Source organism: Oncorhynchus masou, chromosome 8 (genome assembly GCF_036934945.1).
Source record: "Oncorhynchus masou masou isolate Uvic2021 chromosome 8, UVic_Omas_1.1, whole genome shotgun sequence".
Classification (NCBI taxonomy): Eukaryota; Metazoa; Chordata; class Actinopteri; order Salmoniformes; family Salmonidae; genus Oncorhynchus; species Oncorhynchus masou.
Window position 1 is genome coordinate 38,898,203 of NC_088219.1, and position 18,638 is coordinate 38,916,840.

General features: G+C 43.2%; 2 protein-coding genes and 2 non-coding genes across 7 annotated transcripts; 3 read left to right on the top strand and 1 right to left on the bottom strand.

Annotated features, from left to right (window-relative positions):
* Positions 1–125: 125 nt before the first annotated feature.
* prpf4 (pre-mRNA splicing tri-snRNP complex factor PRPF4) lies at positions 126–11,445 on the top strand. 4 transcript variants are annotated; one of them, XM_064972409.1, is made up of 14 exons: positions 126–158; positions 6,213–6,419; positions 6,506–6,692; positions 6,958–7,045; positions 7,152–7,231; positions 7,344–7,437; positions 7,523–7,617; positions 8,021–8,079; positions 8,213–8,336; positions 8,599–8,688; positions 8,889–9,011; positions 9,898–10,005; positions 10,188–10,306; positions 10,935–11,445. In XM_064972409.1, the coding sequence occupies exons 2-14, from the start codon at positions 6,260–6,262 to the stop codon at positions 11,126–11,128; spliced, it is 1,521 nt and encodes a 506-aa protein (XP_064828481.1). In that variant the 5' UTR covers positions 126–158; positions 6,213–6,259; the 3' UTR covers positions 11,129–11,445. The 4 variants fall into 4 exon arrangements, with proteins under 4 accessions (XP_064828481.1, XP_064828478.1, XP_064828480.1 ...); XM_064972406.1 differs by lacking the exon at positions 126–158 and adding an exon at positions 5,747–5,817; XM_064972408.1 differs by lacking the exon at positions 126–158 and adding an exon at positions 5,800–5,886.
* Positions 9,606–9,741, top strand: LOC135544783 (small nucleolar RNA SNORA47). The gene has a single exon (XR_010456403.1). It is a non-coding gene; the product is annotated as a small nucleolar RNA SNORA47 (small nucleolar RNA).
* On the top strand, positions 10,683–10,816 carry LOC135544782 (small nucleolar RNA SNORA47). The gene has a single exon (XR_010456402.1). It is a non-coding gene; the product is annotated as a small nucleolar RNA SNORA47 (small nucleolar RNA).
* A 38-nt stretch (positions 11,446–11,483) lies between the features above and the next one.
* Positions 11,484–17,876, bottom strand: LOC135543817 (RING finger protein 224-like). The gene is made up of 3 exons (XM_064971149.1): positions 17,869–17,876; positions 14,284–14,536; positions 11,484–12,260 (listed from the first exon to the last, which is right to left on the bottom strand). Exons 1-3 carry the CDS (start codon positions 17,874–17,876, stop codon positions 11,961–11,963), a joined length of 561 nt encoding a protein of 186 aa, XP_064827221.1. The 3' UTR covers positions 11,484–11,960.
* Positions 17,877–18,638: the final 762 nt, after the last annotated feature.

Sequence of the window (18,638 nt, forward strand, 5' to 3'; positions counted from 1 at the left end):
AACGTCTGCGGTTAACACAGGCTTAATATCAGTCAGTTAACATGACCTTTTATGAATTCTTTCCCCATACATTTTTGTCATTTGAATGGCTGAACGAACCAGATGTAACTAATTTTGGGATTACAAACTGGCGAGCTCTATTGCAGCCGACTTTAAAGGTGAGTCAAGACTGACTGGTTTACAAATCACCTTATAACCAGTGGTGTGAAGTACTTAAGTAGTACTTTACTATTCATATTTTTGACAACTGTGACTTTTACTTCACTACACGCCTAAAGGAAATAATGTACTTTTTACTCCATACATTTTCCCTGACACCCAAAAGTACTAGTTACATGTTGAACGCTTAGCAGGACAGGAAGATGGTCCAATTCACACTGTTCTCAAGAGAACATCCCTGGCACCTCTACTGCCTCTGATCTGATGGACTCACTAAACACAAATGCTTTGTGTTGGAGTATGCCTCTGGCTATCTGTAAATTAAAAAAAAAAAACATTGTGCCGTCTGGTTTGCTTTAATATAAGGAATTTGAAATTATTTATACTTTTACTTTCAAATTTTAAGTATATTTAAAACCAAAAACGTTTAGACCTTTACTCAAGTAGTATTTAAGTGGATGACTTTTACTTGAGTCACCTTAATATAAAATATCTTTACTTTTCCTCAAGTATGACAATTGGGTACTTTTTCCACCACTGCTTATAAACTACTCAATGGGCGCGCGAAAGTAGATGACTGTAGACAGAAGTCTATGAATGAACCAACTGCAAGTCTGACAACTTCAACTGTTTCTAGGAAACGTGACAATGGCAGACATGGCATTCGTCCTTGTTATTGCCGATGAAGTGGATGCTGTCAAAATTCCACTTCTCCTACACAAAGCTTAACATAATCAACATGGTCCAAGGACTGAATATCCTGATGATAAAGAAATTAGATTCCAGCCCAAGCTCTTTCTAACATTCACAAGACCAGGTAGTGAGCGCATAGGCTACTAGAATGAGAGGTGTTTTTGCAGCATATAGGATATGCTCTGTTGTTTGCTATTACTTCATGCCCTTGTACCTTTCTCATTATTATTTGTGATTGTGCAACATCAAGATTCTTACTGTATGGTAATTAATGCATGTCAGCATCACTACAGCATGCAGTGTAGTTCTTCAATACTCAACCTTTGTTGTTTTTGTCAGTAAGCGTGTAAAGAACAGAATTTGATTAAATCACATGAAAGACAAAACTCACTGCAGAGAAAAGTATTAGACTATTAATGTACAACAGTTCACATACTGGGTAAACAATAAGAATACGATCAGTTCATATAAGTTACTGAGTAAACAATATGCCAAGCAGTCAAATGCACTTGGTATTGACCCCACGACTGGTGTCTGGGGTACTTGCTCATTAAGGGACGGTTTCCCGGACACAGATTGCCAGTGTAGAAATGTTTGACAATAACCCATGTGTAGCCTACAATATATATGACATTTTATTCACACTTAATAGACAATCAACTAATTAGAATTTGTTTGGTGACAACAATATTACAGACGACAATTGTAGGCTGTAACATTGGACACAACATTACAGTAACATCTAGATAAATACATTAGCTAAATTGTCACAAGTAAGATATTTCATTTATGTTAGAAATGTGGATCACATGTAGGCCTATGTAATTAGTGAATCCAAGATGGCGTAGCAGTCGGACATGCATGTTGATCTTGCCCCATGTAAATAGTCGGTCTCATTGTTTTTTTTCTTCGTATATATTTTTTCTATTTTAATCTCACTATCCACCTAGTAGCTAAATATACTTTCTTGCAACCCATCCAATGTGGTACGGATCTGCTATTTTTATACGTTATAACTGGAACCTCTATCAGAACCTAGCCAGCTAACTAGCTGCTAGCTAATAGTCACTGTTAGCCCTGCTAGCGGACTTCATCTTTAGCTCCGTCACCAGCCAGCTTTAGCTCGGTCAATACCTGCAAGTCTGCACAGCGCGATATCGGACTGCTTTTCTCCACCATGTCATCGGATTCCTGCCGCAAGCTCTGAGCCATTACACCGGATCATCGCAGCTAGCTAGAGGCAAACGAGTGGCTACCGCTGGCTAACGCCTCTGTCCGGAAGCAAGCACCTGTTAGCCTTGAGCTATGCCCGATTCCCGGCTAGCCGAAGAGGTATACCCGCTAATTCATGGGCGACAATACCTCTTTTGCCAATTGGCCTGGACCCCTTTATTGCCGGCACGGAGCCCCGTCGATCCATCACGACTGGTCTGCCGACGTAATCATCCGATGTGGTTTCAACAGGCTTTACCGTTGCTTTGTCACCGAAGTCCCTTCTGCTAGCCCCGGCCCGCTAGCATCCTGAACGGCGTGCCTCCCGCTTGCCTAGCATAGTAGCGACTACCGAACGGCTCCCGGACTCATCTATTGCTGCTCATTGAACCCTATGATCACTCGGCTACACATGCCTCTCTCTAATGTCAGTATGCCTTGTCTTCTGCTGTTTCAGTTAGGGCGTTATTGTTTTATTTTACTGTAGAGCCCCTAGTCCAGCTCAACATGCCTTAGATTGCTCTTTTGTCACACACCCCACACATGGGGAGACCTCACCTGGCTTAGCTGGTGTCTCCAGAGATGCAAGCTCTCTCATCGTCACTCAATGCCTAGGTTTACCCCCACTGTACTCACATCCTACCATACCCTTGTCTGTACATTACGCCCTGAATCTATTCTACCACCCAGAAATCTGCCCCTTTTATTCTCTGTTCCCAACGCACTAGATGACCAGTTCTTTAGCCGTACCCTTATCCTACTCCTTCTCTGTTCCTCTGGTGATGTAGAGGTTAACCCTGGCCCTGTAGCCCCCAGCATCACACCTATTCCCCAGGCCCTCTCATTTGTTGACTTCTGTAACCGTAAAAGCCTTGGTTTCATGAATGTTAACATCAGAAGCCTTCTCCCTAAATGTGTTTTATTCACTGCTTTAGCACACTCCGCCAACCCTGACGTCCTAGCCGTGTCTGAATCCTGGTTTAGGAAGGCCACCAAAAATTCTGAAATTTCCATCCCCAACTACAACATTTTCCGTCAAGATAGAACTGCCAAAAGGGACAGTTGCAATCTACTGCAGAGATTGCCAGAACTCTGCAGGCTTACTATCCAGGTCTGTGCCCAAACAGTTCGAGCTTCTACTTTAAAAAAATCCACCTTTCCAGAAATAAGTCTCTCACTGTTGCTACTTGTTATAGACCCCCCTCAGCCCCCAGCTGTGCCCTGGACACCATATGTGAATTGATTGCCCCCCATCTATCTTCAGAGTTTGTACTGTTAGGTGACCTAAACTGGGATATGTTTAGCACCCCAGCCGTCCTACAATCTAAGCTAGATGCCCTCAATCTCACACAAATTATTAAAGAACCTTCCAGGTACAACCCTAAATCAGTATACATGGGCACCCTCATAGATATCATCCTGACAAATTTGCCCTCTAAATACACCGCTGCTGTTTTCAACCAGGATCTCAGCAATCACTGCCTCATTGCCTGCGTCCTTAAGGGGCCCGCGGTCAAACGACCACCCCTCATCACTGTCAAATGCTCCCTAAAACACTTCAGTGAGCAGGCCTTTCTAATCGACCTGGCCCGGGTATCCTGGAAGGATATTGACCTCATCCCGTCAGTAGAGGATGCCTGGTTGTTTTTTAAAAGTGCTTTCCTCACCATCATGCCCAATTCAAAAAAATGTAGAACTAAGAACAGATATAGCCCTTGGTTCACTCCAGACTTGACTGCCCTTGACCAGCACAAAAACATCCTGTGGCGTACTGCATTAGCATCGAATAGGCCCCACGATATGCAACTTTTCAGGGAAGTCAGGCACAAATATACATAGTCAGTTCAAATAGAAATTTGCATCCTGTAGCACTAATTCCAAAAAGTTTTGGGACACAGTAAAGTCCATGGAGAATAAGAGCACCTCCTCCCAGCTGCCCACTGTACTGAGGCTAGGAAATATTGTCACCACCGATAAATCTACGATAATCGAGAATTTCAATAAGCATTTTTCTACAGCTGGCCATGCGTTCCACCTGGCTACCCTTACCCAGGCCCACAGCTCTGCACCCCCCGCAGCAACTTGCCCCCCCCCCCTGCTTCTCCTTCACCCAAATCCAGATAGCTGATGTTCTGAAAGAGCTTCAAAATCTGGATCCCTACAAATCAGCTGGGCCAGACAATCTGGACCCTCTCTTTCTAAAATTACCCGCTGAAATTGTTGCAGCCCCTATCACTAGCCTGTTCAACCTTTCTTTCGTATCGTCTGAGATCCCCAAAGATTGGAAAGCTTCCGCTGTCATCCCCCTCTTTAAAAGGTGGAGACACTCGAGACCCAAACTGTTACAGACCTATAACCATCCTGCCCTGCCTTTCTAACGTCTTCGAAAGCCAAGTTAACAAACAGATCACCGACCATTTCGAATCCCACCGTACCTTCTCCACTATGCAATTTGGTTTCCGAGCTGCTCATGGGTGCACCTCAGCTACACTCAAGGTCCTAAACGATATCATAACCGCCATAGATAAAAGACAGTACTGTGCAGCCGTTTTCATCGACCTGGCCAAGGCTTTCGACTCTGTCAATTACTGCATTCTTTTCTTTGCTAGCTAAATCCCCTCTTTATCTCAGCCCACTGGTCTCCATAGCAACACCCACCAGTAGCACGCGTTCCAGCAGGTATATTTCACTTGTCATCCCCAAAGCCAATATCTCCTTTGGCCTCCTTTCCTTCCAGTTCTCTGCTGCCAATGACTGGAACGAATTGCAAAGCAGCTTACCGATCACTGTACCTGTACACAGCCCATCTGTAAATAGCATACCCAACTACCTCATCCCCATATTGTTATTTTTTGTTATTGCTTTTGCACCCCAGTATCTCTACTTGCACATCATCATCTGCACATGCATCCCTTCAGTGTTAATGCTAAATTGTAATTATTTCACCACTATGGCCTATTTATTGCCTTACCTCCCTAACCTTACTACATTTGCACACACTGTACATAGATTTTTCTATTGTGTTTTTGGCTGTACGTTTGTTTTCCCATGTGTAACTCTGTGTTGTTTTTGTCGCACTGCTTTGCTTTACCTTGGCCAGGTTGCAGTTGTAAATGAGAACTTGTTCTCAACTGGCCTACCTGGTTAAATAAAGGTGAAAAAAAAATTGATTGTATGGATAAAGATGTATTTAAGCTCTAAATAATCATCCATCCAAAACAGTAAACATTCACTGATAATAACCAATGATAGAATGTGACATCAACCATTTATGAGCATGTAGTGCCCTATCCTTCCAAAAAACAGAAGCCTGTCTCCCACAATGCTTTAGTTCCGACTTCATGTTGCAGTTGGTGAGGGGCAAATGCAGAAATTTCCAGTTGACAACAGTCAAACGTTAATTACCTTTGATCACATGGTTGTTGTTAAGGTCATGCAGTCGACATGTCATCTCAAATCTGACCTATACCCATAATGCAACACACTTTGAAAGGTGGTGACCAACGATGGTCAACGTCTTGACAAACGTGATCTGCTTGAACGCGCCCAATATTGTTTCTCGATCAGTCAGTCGGAATTGACAGAATTTAATGTCACGGTTTGGATGCTCTCGAACACGCCCAATGATTTGACCCAGAGGAAGAAATTTGGTTTGACTACTTTACACTAGATGTCGCTGTGAAATTTCTAGCCAACTTTTTCGATAAACAACTTCCTGTTCCCAGACCGAGGTACAACGCGGCTACCACTTTTGTAATTTGATTTTACTTTTCTTTTGTAATTGCTTTGTTATTTCAAACCCAAGATTGAAATGCAGCTAAAGTAATCCCCGTAATGTTGAGCATTTTGTTTGGTTGGGGGATGCTTTTGCTGTTGGCAAATTCTTGAATACTGTTTGCTAACGTTAGCTAACCAGAGTAGCTAGCTAGGCTATGTCAACGTGCTCTTTTGTAGGAAGGCAGCGCGAACTCCCAATATTTTGGCAATGTATCTTATCCATTTGATTTACTGATTAGGGACTTGGCTATTGTTGGTCAGCAAATTGCTAGGTATAATAGTTTTACACTTTGCCTCATTGATTATAGCGATTGAGGTGGTTGGCGATCAAGTCCTCATTCATTAATCTGCGCATGTCTTGTCTATTCCAGGTCAGTGTCTTTGTGGTAAACAGTGGGACTATACATCAGGACCAGAGATGTCTGACGATGACGAAGCACCGCTGGTGAAGAAGACCAGGATCTTCTATGGCAGTTTGGAGGAGAAGGAGAGGGAGAGGCTGGGACGAGAGGCATCTGGGTCAGGCAAAGATTCTGTCAAAGCAGGAATCGAGGCTGGCAACATCAACATCTCCAGTGGTTGGTATACCAAACACAAATCTGTATTTGAAAAGAGTTATGAAGAGTTTGTTGAGGTATCATCTAAGTTCTCCTCTCCCCTCAAGGCGAGTCCCTTGAGCTTGAGGAACGTGTGACTGAGCGCCAGTCTGAGGTATTGGCTGACTTTGAACGCAGAAAGAGAGCGAGACAAATCACAGTATCCACAGACGATGCAGAGGTCAAAGCCTGCTTACGGGCCCTCAGGGAACCAATCACACTGTTTGGGGAGGGGCCTGCTGAGAGACGAGAGAGGTGAGGGACACAAGCATGGCTCTGTCAACCCCTTCTAATATTTGAATGTGTGAATCATCAATTAGATAACAATCCACACATCTGTGACCCTGTGATGCTTTTACAACTTGTTAACTCACCAATTAAAACAGCTGTTTTGAGGAATTGCCTTAATGCTTTAACACACTGTATCGCTAGTTATATTTCACCTGCATTATGTCCACCTTTTTAATCTTTGCTCATAATCTCTCTTTCCCACTCAATTTTTACTTGCTCTCTTTTCCAGGCTAAGGAATATCCTCTCTGTAGTGGGTCCAGATGCATTGAAGAAATCGAAGAAGGACGATGAGAAATCCAAACGCTCCCAAGAGGAGGTGTGATATGTGGCTTGACTCTCCTATATCTTTCTCACTACTACAGTCCATATTCATTCAATATGGAGACACACGTTTGATATCTTCACCTGTTCCCCTCTTTCAGTGTCAGCAGACATGGTACCATGAAGGGCCGGCCACTCTTAAGGAGGCAAGGCTTTGGTTGGCCAGATACTCTCTGCCCAGGTACAGCTTGATTCTAATGTTGGACCATAGTTACCATGATGACAATGATAGTTTCAAAGGTTGTTTTGCAGCAAAATCATATTAATAAAAAACGTGTGCGATGTCTCAACAGGGCAGTGAAAAGGTTAGAAGATGCCAGAGCTCACAGGGAGATCCCAGAATCTACACGGACAGTCAGGACGCAAGAACTTCACAAGACGCTCAGGGTACGTCCTCCATCAGTCTCCAAAAGCATTTGTCTTGTTTGTGAAAAACAGTTGTAGAATGACATGAATTTTTCTGTCTATCCAGAACCTGAATAACTTCTGCAGTCAAATCGGTGACGACAGGCCTATATCCTTTTGCCAGTTCAGCCCCAACTCCAAAATGCTGGTGACTGCATCTTGGTGAGTCCCTACTCTCACTCCTCTCTCAGTGCACCGCACAGGCAGCAGTGAGCATGATTACATGCACACAATAATACGATTATTGTGGATAGTCAGATTAATATAACCGTTTGTTTGAAATGTTTACGTACTTCTCCAAACTCACTGTAACTCACGCACAAGAGGGAGGCTTGCGCTACCAGTACACAGATCAGATACTCTGTTGGACCGCTGTTTTGATCAAAGCTGTGTACATGTCCTAATAATTCTAAAGATAGTTCAGAAAACCGTTTAATATCAAATTATTAGTGTGCGTGTAAACGTACTGTTTGACGTTGGGTGTTTTTTTGAATTTAAAATGTTGCCTTCATTAAAGGTAATTGTGACACTTCCTCATCTCTTCCTGGCTTGTTCTTTTCTCTAGGAGTGGCCTGTGTAAACTGTGGAATGTTCCTGACTGTACCCTTGTCCGTACCCTTCGAGGTAAGAACAATCTCTTATTTTCCCCTTTCTTATCCCTTTGCAATTACTCTTTGCTTGGACTACTGTAGTCCATAATAATTGTAAGTATTTCCAACCCCAATACTTCCTTATCATTCTCTTTCCCTTCTCACAGGCCACAACACCCACGTGGGGGCCATCTGTTTTCATCCTCAGGCCACTCTGACTCTGGAGGACTCTGATGTTAACATGGCCTCCTGTGCTGCCGACGGCTCCGTCAAACTCTGGAGTCTGGACAGGTCTGCTCCGATTGCTGTCGTGGCTGTGTTTCTGTCTCTATTGCCGTCTGTCAAATAAGGGAGGCTACCAAATATTATTCAGGCAAAAAAGGGTGAGGGGTCGACTAAGAGCAGTGTAGCTTTTTTCCCAAATGTTCCTCGGGTATCATCATAAACAGTAGCTGAGGTTGTGGAGTGCACTGCTGAAATGTGGCCATTTAAAAAAAGAAGGGGGGAAAAGCATGTTGATGTGTTGTAACCGTGGTAACCCCTCTCTTTACAGCGACGTGCCTGTCGCTGACATCGAGGGCCACTCCATGAGGGTGGCGAGAGTAGCCTGGCATCCCTCTGGAAGGTTCCTGGGCACCACCTGGTGGGTGAATTTAATCCCTAGCATTATTTAACCCGGCGACGCCAGTTGAGAACTTCTATCGTTTTTACAACGGCCCATCCAGGCAATACAATAAAAACAAACGTGGTCACTTGCCTCCACCATAGATACATTGTACTAGTGCCAGACTGGCATTGTTCAAATTGAATCTAAAGTGAGGCTTAATCCTCTCTCCCTGGCAGCTATGATAATTCGTGGAGGCTGTGGGACCTGGAAGCCCAGGAGGAGATCCTGCACCAAGAGGGACACAGTAAAGGAGTCCATGACATGCAATTCCACCCTGATGGATCTCTGGCAGCTACTGGGTAAGATCTCACTGGATATGCTATGAAAGTCAATGTCGGTTGTCAATATTTGTTCACACTACATCATTATTGGAGAGACTGTTGAAGATATCTCTGAAACAATTTTTTTTTTTAAAAATCGCATTCATTTCTGTGTTCTCTTTTGCTTGTCTCTAAACATTCTGTTGCAGTGTTTGTTTCCAGTAAATCCAGCACTTTTGTAGAGTATTACCCCATTATTTCTACAACAAATCTTGGCTTCAGATAACCGGGATCAGTGTCCTCCCCGAAACGAAAATACTATCTAGAAAACTGCCAAAAGAAAGATCACCCCTGTAATTTAAGTGCTGTCATGTCAAAGAGCAGATCTATTTTAGTCTATTAAAGGGAATGGTTGCTATTTAAAACAATGGTTGGATTCAGTAGTCTGTTTTAATGAAGGCCAGTAGATGTCCACCCAGTTATCTCAATTAGAGGTTTGGCAGAACAAGAGCCTCTGCGGCTGGCTTGGTCTGAAACATACAGGGATGTTCCCTTCATGTCCCCTAATGATAACATGCTTCCTTACACCCACACACACACTACTCTTTCAGTGCATATTTTTTCTGAACAATTTGGAGGACTGAGAAGGTTTGGCAGCTTGTTCTATGCTGTTATAACTGGTTATAACCTCCTAAATGAACATAAGTCCGATGCGACAAACCGGCTCCATGTGACACATTAGAGCTGGCGTTGTGTTTGTGTACAGATCCATCTTATTGTTTGTTGTAAAGCATCTTGGCTGGTGCAATTCAGCACAGAATCATTTACAGTAGAAAGAATTACAGATCCTTATTTAACTCTCATCAGCAGTACTGTTGGCTGAATCCTAGTTTTTCTCAGTACACACTATTCATCTCTTTCTCAGGGGTCTGGATTCATTTGGCCGTATTTGGGACCTTCGGACCGGGCGCTGTGTGATGTTCCTGGAGGGCCACCTCAAAGAAATCTACAGCATCGACTTCTCTCCCAACGGGTAAATGACATGGAAGATACTGTGTTATTCATATCTTATGGATCGGGCCAGATATTCCTCAACGTATGAACTACAGCCTGGGGTTATTCAATGGTCAGGAAAAACTCCTGGCCCTACTTATTGATGATGATAAGCCGGAGTGTGTTTATAGGTCCACTAATGAAACCATCTTCTCCGTTTAGCTACCACGCAGCAACAGGAAGTGGGGATAACACCTGTAAGGTGTGGGACCTGCGTCGCAGGAAGTGCATCTACACCATCCCCTCCCATCAGAACCTGGTGTCCTCTGTCAAATTCCAGCGTGAGTTTCTCCAGGCCCCAGAGACCTCCTTTTTAATATTTAATCAAGCAATTGAGTAATCACAGGGTTCAAAGTTGCCAGTCACTGTGACAGACTTCTGCCATGTGGGTGACCCGTCAGGTTTAAAACGCCTACAACTGGTTATAAAGTATGAGGAAATGAGAATGGACCTAAATATTTTCAAATAGCTGCTGTTTTTCTGGCCCGCAAATCCAATTTTGTCCAATAAATCAGACATGAAAACATCTGTTGAATTGTGAAATCCCAAATGTGGTCCTCAATCCAAAAACGTTTGAGATGGACTTTAGTTTGTCATGGGATTTTTTGGGGGGGGGGGTTAACCCCTCTAATCAGCTCAGTCTATCTTATACACTTTTGGAGGACTGAGAAGGTTTAGCAGCTTGTTCTGTGCTGTTATAACTGGTTATAACCTCCTAAATGGAAAATAAGGCGAATGCAACAACCGGCTCTGAGACACTTAAGAACTGATGTTGTGTTTGTGAACATAATTTTGGACTAGTAATACCGCTGTTTTGAACCTTAAAAGTCTAACTGGATTTATAAAAATAAAAGGTTTGTTGCAATATTTCTGTGCTAACATTTCCATCCATCAATCTCCCTCTCTTAGCCAATAACGGTCACTTCCTCTTGACTGGGGCCTATGACAACACAGCCAAGGTGTGGACCCACCCAGGCTGGTCCCCCCTGAAGACCCTGGCGGGCCACGAGGGAAAGGTGATGGGCGTGGACATGTCCCCTGACGGACAGCTCATCGCCACCTGCTCCTACGACCGCACCTTCAAGCTCTGGATGTCAGAATGAGGACAACCCATAGAATGTCATTCTATTTCTATGGCAATACCTGACTGTTATTCCATTCAAGTAGAAGAATGTGGAACCAAGATCTGCAAAATGTTAACTTCTTGATTGATGGAATAATCTGAACATCGTAAATATTCAGAATTTGTCTTTTTGACATTTAGATTGTTCTATTTATTATTGAACAACATTTGAGGCTATTAATATCTACAACTTTGAAGCTGTGGGTATACTTTCTGTCCTCCCAGATATTTTTGTCTGTTAATAACATTGTTTTAGGTGATTTGGTGTCAGAAGCTGATCCAATTGATTTTTTTTTTTTAAATAAAAAAACTCCATAATATCTTTCATAATTTTATACTTGCACATGACAAAATGGTACTATAACTCAACAAGGTGTGCATATAATGATTAAACAGTTGTGTCCCACAAGTTACCAATAGCCCATATGTCCAGTTGCCTATTTGAAGAGGCAGCAGAGGATTTTGGGGGGTTGTAGGCAAGCTCAAAACTGAGGTCCTTGTCAAGCATCCCTTTTTGAGCGCTGAAACATTTTTCTGAGTCTTCAAATCAAAGTATCTTTGTAAAACGATAGACTCAATGTTGTTCCCCACACAACTTTGTCTCCTGACCACTGTTCTCAGTAGTGTAATCACACACATAACTAGGGCCTGGTGTCTGTCCTGGTCTGGTCAAGGCAGACAGGCGTTAGGTATTTTCCACTTTGTAGCCTTGCAAGCCCAGGTGTCTATAATCAGCTGCAGGGTGTACTGTAATGGGAAATCTTGGCCAGATTCTTTAACCAACTTCTGTCATTCATACATGCCTGAGCAGCCTAACAGCACCACCAACAGCAGAAGAAGCACCTGCAGCAGGGGCTCCTATGGAAGCGAGGCTCAGCCAATCCTCCATGGTTCCAGGTGGCCTGAGGCTGCTCTATGATGGACTGCTTCCCAAAAGAGGGCTTGTGCTCCAGCTGGGTGCCGAGCTCTCTTCTTTCCTGCCGTGAGCAAGACCTCTGGTTTTCCATCTCTGCCTTGACCCCCAAGAAGGCTACTAGGTCCAGGTCCAGGGCTGTAGCGCCCCCGCGTGGGAGGGGGGTGTTCTGCCGACACTGTGGACAGGGGATCCACATCTGCTGGGAGTAGAAGAGAGGGCAGGGTAAGGGTTGTTACTTGGGATATGTCAGTCAAACAGAACATAACTCTGGTTTTCTAAGTGGTCTGACTGTTGTGCTCAATACAGTCTCTCCTTAGAAAAGTACAGTTGAAGTCGGAAGTTTACATACACCTTAGCTAAATATATTTAAACTCAGTTTTTCACAAATCCTGACCCTTAATCCTAGTAAAAAAATCCCTGTTTTAGGTCAGTTAAGATCACCACTTTATTTTAAGAATGTGAAATGTCAGAATAATAGTAGAGAGTGAGTTCAGCTTTTATTTCTTTCATCACATTCCCAGTGGGTCAGAAGTTTACATACACTCAATTAGTATTTGGTAGCATTGCCTTTACATTGTTTAACTTGGGTCAAACGTTTTGGGTAGCCTTCCACAAGCTTCCCACAATAAGTTGGGTGAATTTTGGCCCATTCCTCCTGACAGAGCTGGTGTAACAGAGTCAGGTTTGTAGGCCTCCTTGCTTGCACACACTTTTTCAGTTCTACCCACACATTTTCTAATGGATTGAGGTCAGGCTTTGTGATGGCCACTCCAATAGCTTGACTTTGTTGTCCTTAAGCCATTTTGCCACAACTTTGGAAGTATGCTTGGGGTCATTGACCATTTGGAAGACCCATTTGAAACCAAGCTTTAACTTCCTGACTGTCTTGAGATGTTGCTTCAATATATCCACAATTTTCCTTCTCATCATGCCATCTATTTTCGCCAGTCTCTCCTGCAGCAAAGAACCCCCACAACATGATGCTGCCACCCCAGTGCTTCACGATTGGGATGGTGTTCTTCGGCTTGCAAGCCTCCCCCTTTTTACTCCAAACATAATAGTCATTATGGCTAAACAGTTCTATTTTTGTTTTATCAGACCAGAGAACATTTCTCCAAAAAGTACAATCTTTGTCCCCATGTGCAGGTGCAAACCGTAGTCTGGCCTTTTTATGGCTGTTTTGGAGCAGTGGCTTCTTCCTTGCTGAGCAGCCTTTCAGGTTGTGTCAATATAGGACTTGTTTTACTGTGGATATAGATACTTTTGTACCTCTTACCTCCAGCATCGTCACAAGCTCCTTTGCTGTTGTTCTGGGATTGATTTGCACTTTCGCACCAAAGTATGTTCATCTCTAGGAGACAGAACGCATCTCCTTCCTGAGATGTATGACGGCTGTGTGGTCCCATGGTGTTTATACTTGTGTACTACTGTTTGTACAGATGAACGTGGTACCTTCAGCCGTTTGGAAATTGCTCCCAAGGATGAACCAGACTTGTGGAGGTCTCCTATTTTTTTCTGAAGTCTTGGCTGATTTCTTTAGATTCTCCCATGATGTCAAGCAAAGAGGCACTGAGTTTCAAGGTAGGCCTTGAAATACATCCACAGGTACACCTCCAATTGACTCAAATTATGTCAATTAGCCTATCAGAAGCTTCTAAAGCTGTGACATCATTTTCTGGAATTTTCCAAGCTGTTTAAGGCACAGTCAACTTAGTGTATGTAAACTTCTAACCCACTGGAATTGTGATACATTGAAACAATCTGTCTGTAAACCGATCGCTCTGGAAAACTTACTTGTGTCATACAAAAAGTAGATGTCCTAACCGACTTGCCAAAACTATAGTTTGTTAACAAGAACTTTGTGGAGGGGTTGAAAAATTAGTTTTAATGACTCCAACCTAAGTGTATGTAAACTTCCGACTTCAACTGTATCTTGATGCAATCCATTGCTCTGCAGCTTTGGTCATCTTCAAATTAGTTTGAGATGATGCATATTGGCTGATCTTCAACAAATTAGTGTTTATTTTCATGAAGAGAACAGGTGAGCTATAGTTTGACAAATTACTGCACGTTTTTGGGAAAAGGCCCAGTCTGAACTCGTCTGGAACTGGTACAAAAATATTGAATATCTATCAAACATCTCTTACGGTTTAACTAGCGTAGCCTAGTCCATTGAGATCTATGGTGGGACCGATGTCGTGACAGTCAGTCAGACCCACCTGTTCATTGAGGATGGTGTCGAGGCGTCTCAGGCAGGCCTGGCAGAAGGTGTGGCTGCAGTAGAGCTTGCGTGGCAGTCTCTCAGTCAGGTTGAAGGCACAGTAGCAGATGATACAGTCCAGTTTACGGCTGTCTCTGGATGGCTGTACTCCTCCGGCCTCCACACCACCCTCTACTGGGGGATCTTCTGGGGCCCCTAGGTCAGGGGCCTCTTCTGGGGCAGGAAAGTCTGGGGCTTCCTCCCTGTCCATCCTGTACAGGAGAACAGATTATGAATGGGTGCTTATTGCTATGGCCCAGAGTTTTTCCTGGTTAGGTTGGATTCTCAAGAAAAACTCAGGGCCCTTTAGTGACACTACTACTACTACTACTTTACAGTTAGCATTTCAGATAATCAAACACACACGCAACCAAATTACTAAATTAAACGGTTACAGTTGATCAATACAAAAACAGAGGAATTGAATTGCTAGTAAATTTAAACTCAAGGAAAGGATTTGAGACGCAGATGTTTGCTGTTAGCTGTGAACTTCCTATTACGACATTCTCTGTCCGTTCAGTCAGTTGTGGGACGATACAACACAACAGGCTGGTTGTAAAGCAGAGACACAGATATCTATTCACTGGCTGAAACTATGTCACTGAATAGGGGAGATGGTTATCCTGATGTGCTCGGTGGTTCTCCCTTTCTGCCGTGTCTGCATCGAATACTCCATTGAAACGGTCCATACTATTTTAAGTATTTTTTAAACTCCTCGCTAACAATCTGTTGGAAATGTATTCAATACATTTGGACATCAACTCGGTGAAGGAAAAATATGTGTCAGGAACATCGAATGTGTCAGTCTCACTCAGATCTTCTTCACTACCCGCTGATAGAAAACTGGCCTCAACCCAAAAGCATGGGTAACAGAACTGAAAAAAAAGAAAAACATGACATACCTTCTAGTTTGTCCTCCAAACCCCCTGAAGGTCCTTGGTAGGTCTCTGGAGTCCTGCCATGGCTTCTGTTTTCAAAGCAGCCTTCCCAGGACTAGTCCAGTGTAGTATTCCTTTACTCGTTCCCACTAAGACAAACTAATTCTGCACTACTGATGTACATTATAGGATCAGATAGTAGAGAGAGAACCTTTATTACCTAGACCCCGTGGATCCCGAGCACAGCCCGCTGGGGGGTACGTCCTCCCTTCATCTCCCCCTGCTGCTCTGCTCTTCCACAGAAACTGCTCTCCTCTCTAATGAAGGGCAAACAATGTGAGCCTGCAGCAGGTCATCAGGCCCTTTAATATTTCAGGCTGCCCTTCCATGTGAACACCCACTCGTAGGCCTGTCAATGGAGCGTGTTACATATTAAAGAGGCCACAGAGAACAATGGGGTTCTCCAGAGAGAGAGCGGCTCCAATGGGATGGGCCCTCTGCTTCTCTGCCCGAGCATGTATGCAATCAAGCGCACATTGGCACAGGTGTGCATGAGAACACGTGCGTGCTAACAACACATACGTGCACTGCGAGCAAACAGGCGTGAATGTGCACGCGCTAACACGTGCGCACGCACACACACACACACACACACACTGAGCTGATTGTGTCCATTCCCCCGTTTTCCACCTCCTACTTCTTGTTGTGAGTATCCCAACAGTCTGACCAGCTGGAAGGCGAGCCAGGCTCACATTCCTGTATGGAGAGAGCAGGCAGCAGATCAGCTTACACTGGCAACAATAGACCAGCAGGAGCCCTACACTCTCGAGCCACCAGCACTCACTGGAGCCAGTTGCCAGCACAGTGGGTTGGCCAGCTGAGTCCATAAGAACCAGTCACCCAGGGCCATAAAGCAAAAATACTGCAGGTATCCTAAAGTAACCTTTACAATGTGACATTGCCTTGTCCAGGCTGAAAATGACCCTAGCCCCCATTAGTCTCTTCTCCCAGCAAGCCACATTCAGTTCTGAAGAGACTGGATAAGCGAAAGCAATTATATTGCGATGGGCTTCATAGAACTCACACCTATACAGTTCCTAGGGATCTGAAAACAACAGTGTCACGAACAAGGTTACCCTTCCTTAGGTTACTCTCGTCTATGCTGTAAACTCCCTTCTTGTCTATGTTGTAAACTCTAGGTTTGTTCATAAACAATGTACAATATAGACATGTATGCTAGTACAAAGCATTGTTTAATTGCAGGCTTGAGGAACGTTTTAAATGGACTGTCGTGAAGGGAAAAAAACGGTTCTTGTTATGTTGGTGTTCAGACACTAGATGGTAGCAAAGATTAGCTAGACAGCCAGAGATATACATTTCAAGCCAACTCCACAGCATGTTCAGGGTTGTCGGCGGCCGAGCAAATGACTGTCTACACAAAGACTGACCACTGCAACATATGATTGAGGGAAGTTACTGTTGTTTGTTGTCGAGTGCGTTCCTTGCTTGTGACCGTAAAACAGGTCTATGAAGGATGAGTAAAGGATGAAATCAGCTGATTCTTATCTTTATAACCTTCAGAAGATTCCCCAGTCCCTCTGAACTTCTGTAAAGTTTCAGTTCTCATCAAGTTATCCCAGAGAGTAAATTGTAGGTAGTTTACTGTAGGTTATTATAGTAGATTCAATTGGGATTTATTTTTTTATAGCGGAACAGTCCTTCATACAACAAAGATATTAATTTCCACCATATATTGTCTCCTATTGTGCTTGATGTTGAATAGATATGTTCAATTAAGCCTATGTTCATTCCTACAAAGTAATAGCCTGATAGCACTGTTAATGTTTGATAGACGGTCACCTCCAAAATGATTGGCACCCTTGATAAAGATGAGCAAAAAAGACTGTATAAATAAATAATACAAATAACGAACTATATTTTATGCTGAATTTGATTTTATACTAATACAGGTGTAAAAAGTAGGTGTAAAAAGTATTGGCACACCTGTTTTCAATACTCTAGCATCCTCCCCTTTCAAGGATAAAGGCAATGAACCTTTTTCTAAACTGTATTTTTTTCTAGATTGGAGAGGGATCTTAGTCAAGTCATTCGTACAGAATCTTCCCAGATCCTTGATATCCTTCAGTCTGCGTTCATGCACTGCCCTCTTCATTTCAAACCACTGGTTTTCATCGTGTTACTGTTGTTTGTGAGATAGCGTTGCAAAATGTTGATTTTGTGGTCAATTAACCATTTATTTGTGGATTTTGATGTGTGTTTGGGGTTATTGTCTTGCTGAAAGAGCCACTTGGGCCAAGTTTCAACCTATTTTAGTTTCAGGAAATATTCTAAACGTGTGCAAAGCAGCTTTTGTGCTACCATTCCATGAGGGTAGGGATAGTAGTGATCTTGATAATTATTGACGCATTTCCAGGCTCCCTTGTCTTGCGAAAATACTATAATCATTGGTTAACAAACAGCTACGTTATTTTCTATCTGTAAATTGTAGAGTTACTGTTAATTTATCCGGATTCAGACCTTAACATAGTACGTCTACGGCAGTTGTTGTAAATCACGCGTCAAACTCATTCCACTGAGGGTCGAGTGGGCCGGTTTTCGCTTAATTTAATAATTAAGGTCACTAATTAGTAACGAACTAACCTCACCTGGTCATCTCGGTCTTAATTGAAAGGAAAAACTAAAACCAGCAGACACAAGGCCCTCCATGGAATGAGTTTGACACTTGCCTTCAACGATTGAAATAATTGTGCTGCCATGTTTGTAGACTTTTCAAACGCTTCTGAAACTGTACACCATGTTATTCTGCTGAATAAACTGTCCTCGACAGGGTTGGGTACTGTTGCTTGCCAATGGTTTCATAATTATGTCAATGACAGAAATCAGGCCTTCAAGGTAGCTGTGGTCAAATCTGAGGTCATTGAGTTACATAAAGGGCTGCCCCAAGGTTCGATACTTGGCCAACTACTGTTTGCAATCTATATAAATAAAATTGGTAATTCTGTAAAAAAAAATATATATATATATATTCATTTGTATGCAGATGATGCAGTGTTGTAGTCCATCGCGTCATCGTTTGGCCCATTGCTCCATCGTTAATCTGATCCCAGATCAGTGGTTGATTGGGCACAACTTCTCCCTCGGTCCACGTCAAACCTTACCCGTCACGATCTCCTGTACTGCACAGTTGAGGGAATGAACGGTAAACACTCCTCACAAACGTTATTAGGAAAGAACCGACCACGGGTACTTCCAGTGCAGAATGTGTGCTAGAGTCATGGGGAGGAGTGTTTCAGTAGCTGGTGGACTGTATATTGAAACTCGTGTAGATACCAACATTTAAACAGGCTTTACATGAGCACACAAAGGACAAAATGTGAGCTAGTGCTGATTCCCTAATATAAAACACGTTCATGTA

Coding starts and splice junctions, on each gene's coding strand:
- LOC135543817 (XM_064971149.1), bottom strand. Junction 12,261..14,283: donor ACACCATCCTCAATGAACAG/GTGGGTCTGACT, acceptor TACTCCCAGCAG/ATGTGGATCCCCTGTCCACA.
- prpf4 (XM_064972409.1), top strand. CDS start 6,260: ATGTCTGACGATGACGAAGCACCGCTGGTGAAGAAGACCAGGATCTTC. Junction 7,232..7,343: donor GCCAGATACTCTCTGCCCAG/GTACAGCTTGAT, acceptor ATGTCTCAACAG/GGCAGTGAAAAGGTTAGAAG. Junction 10,307..10,934: donor GTCCTCTGTCAAATTCCAGC/GTGAGTTTCTCC, acceptor TCCCTCTCTTAG/CCAATAACGGTCACTTCCTC.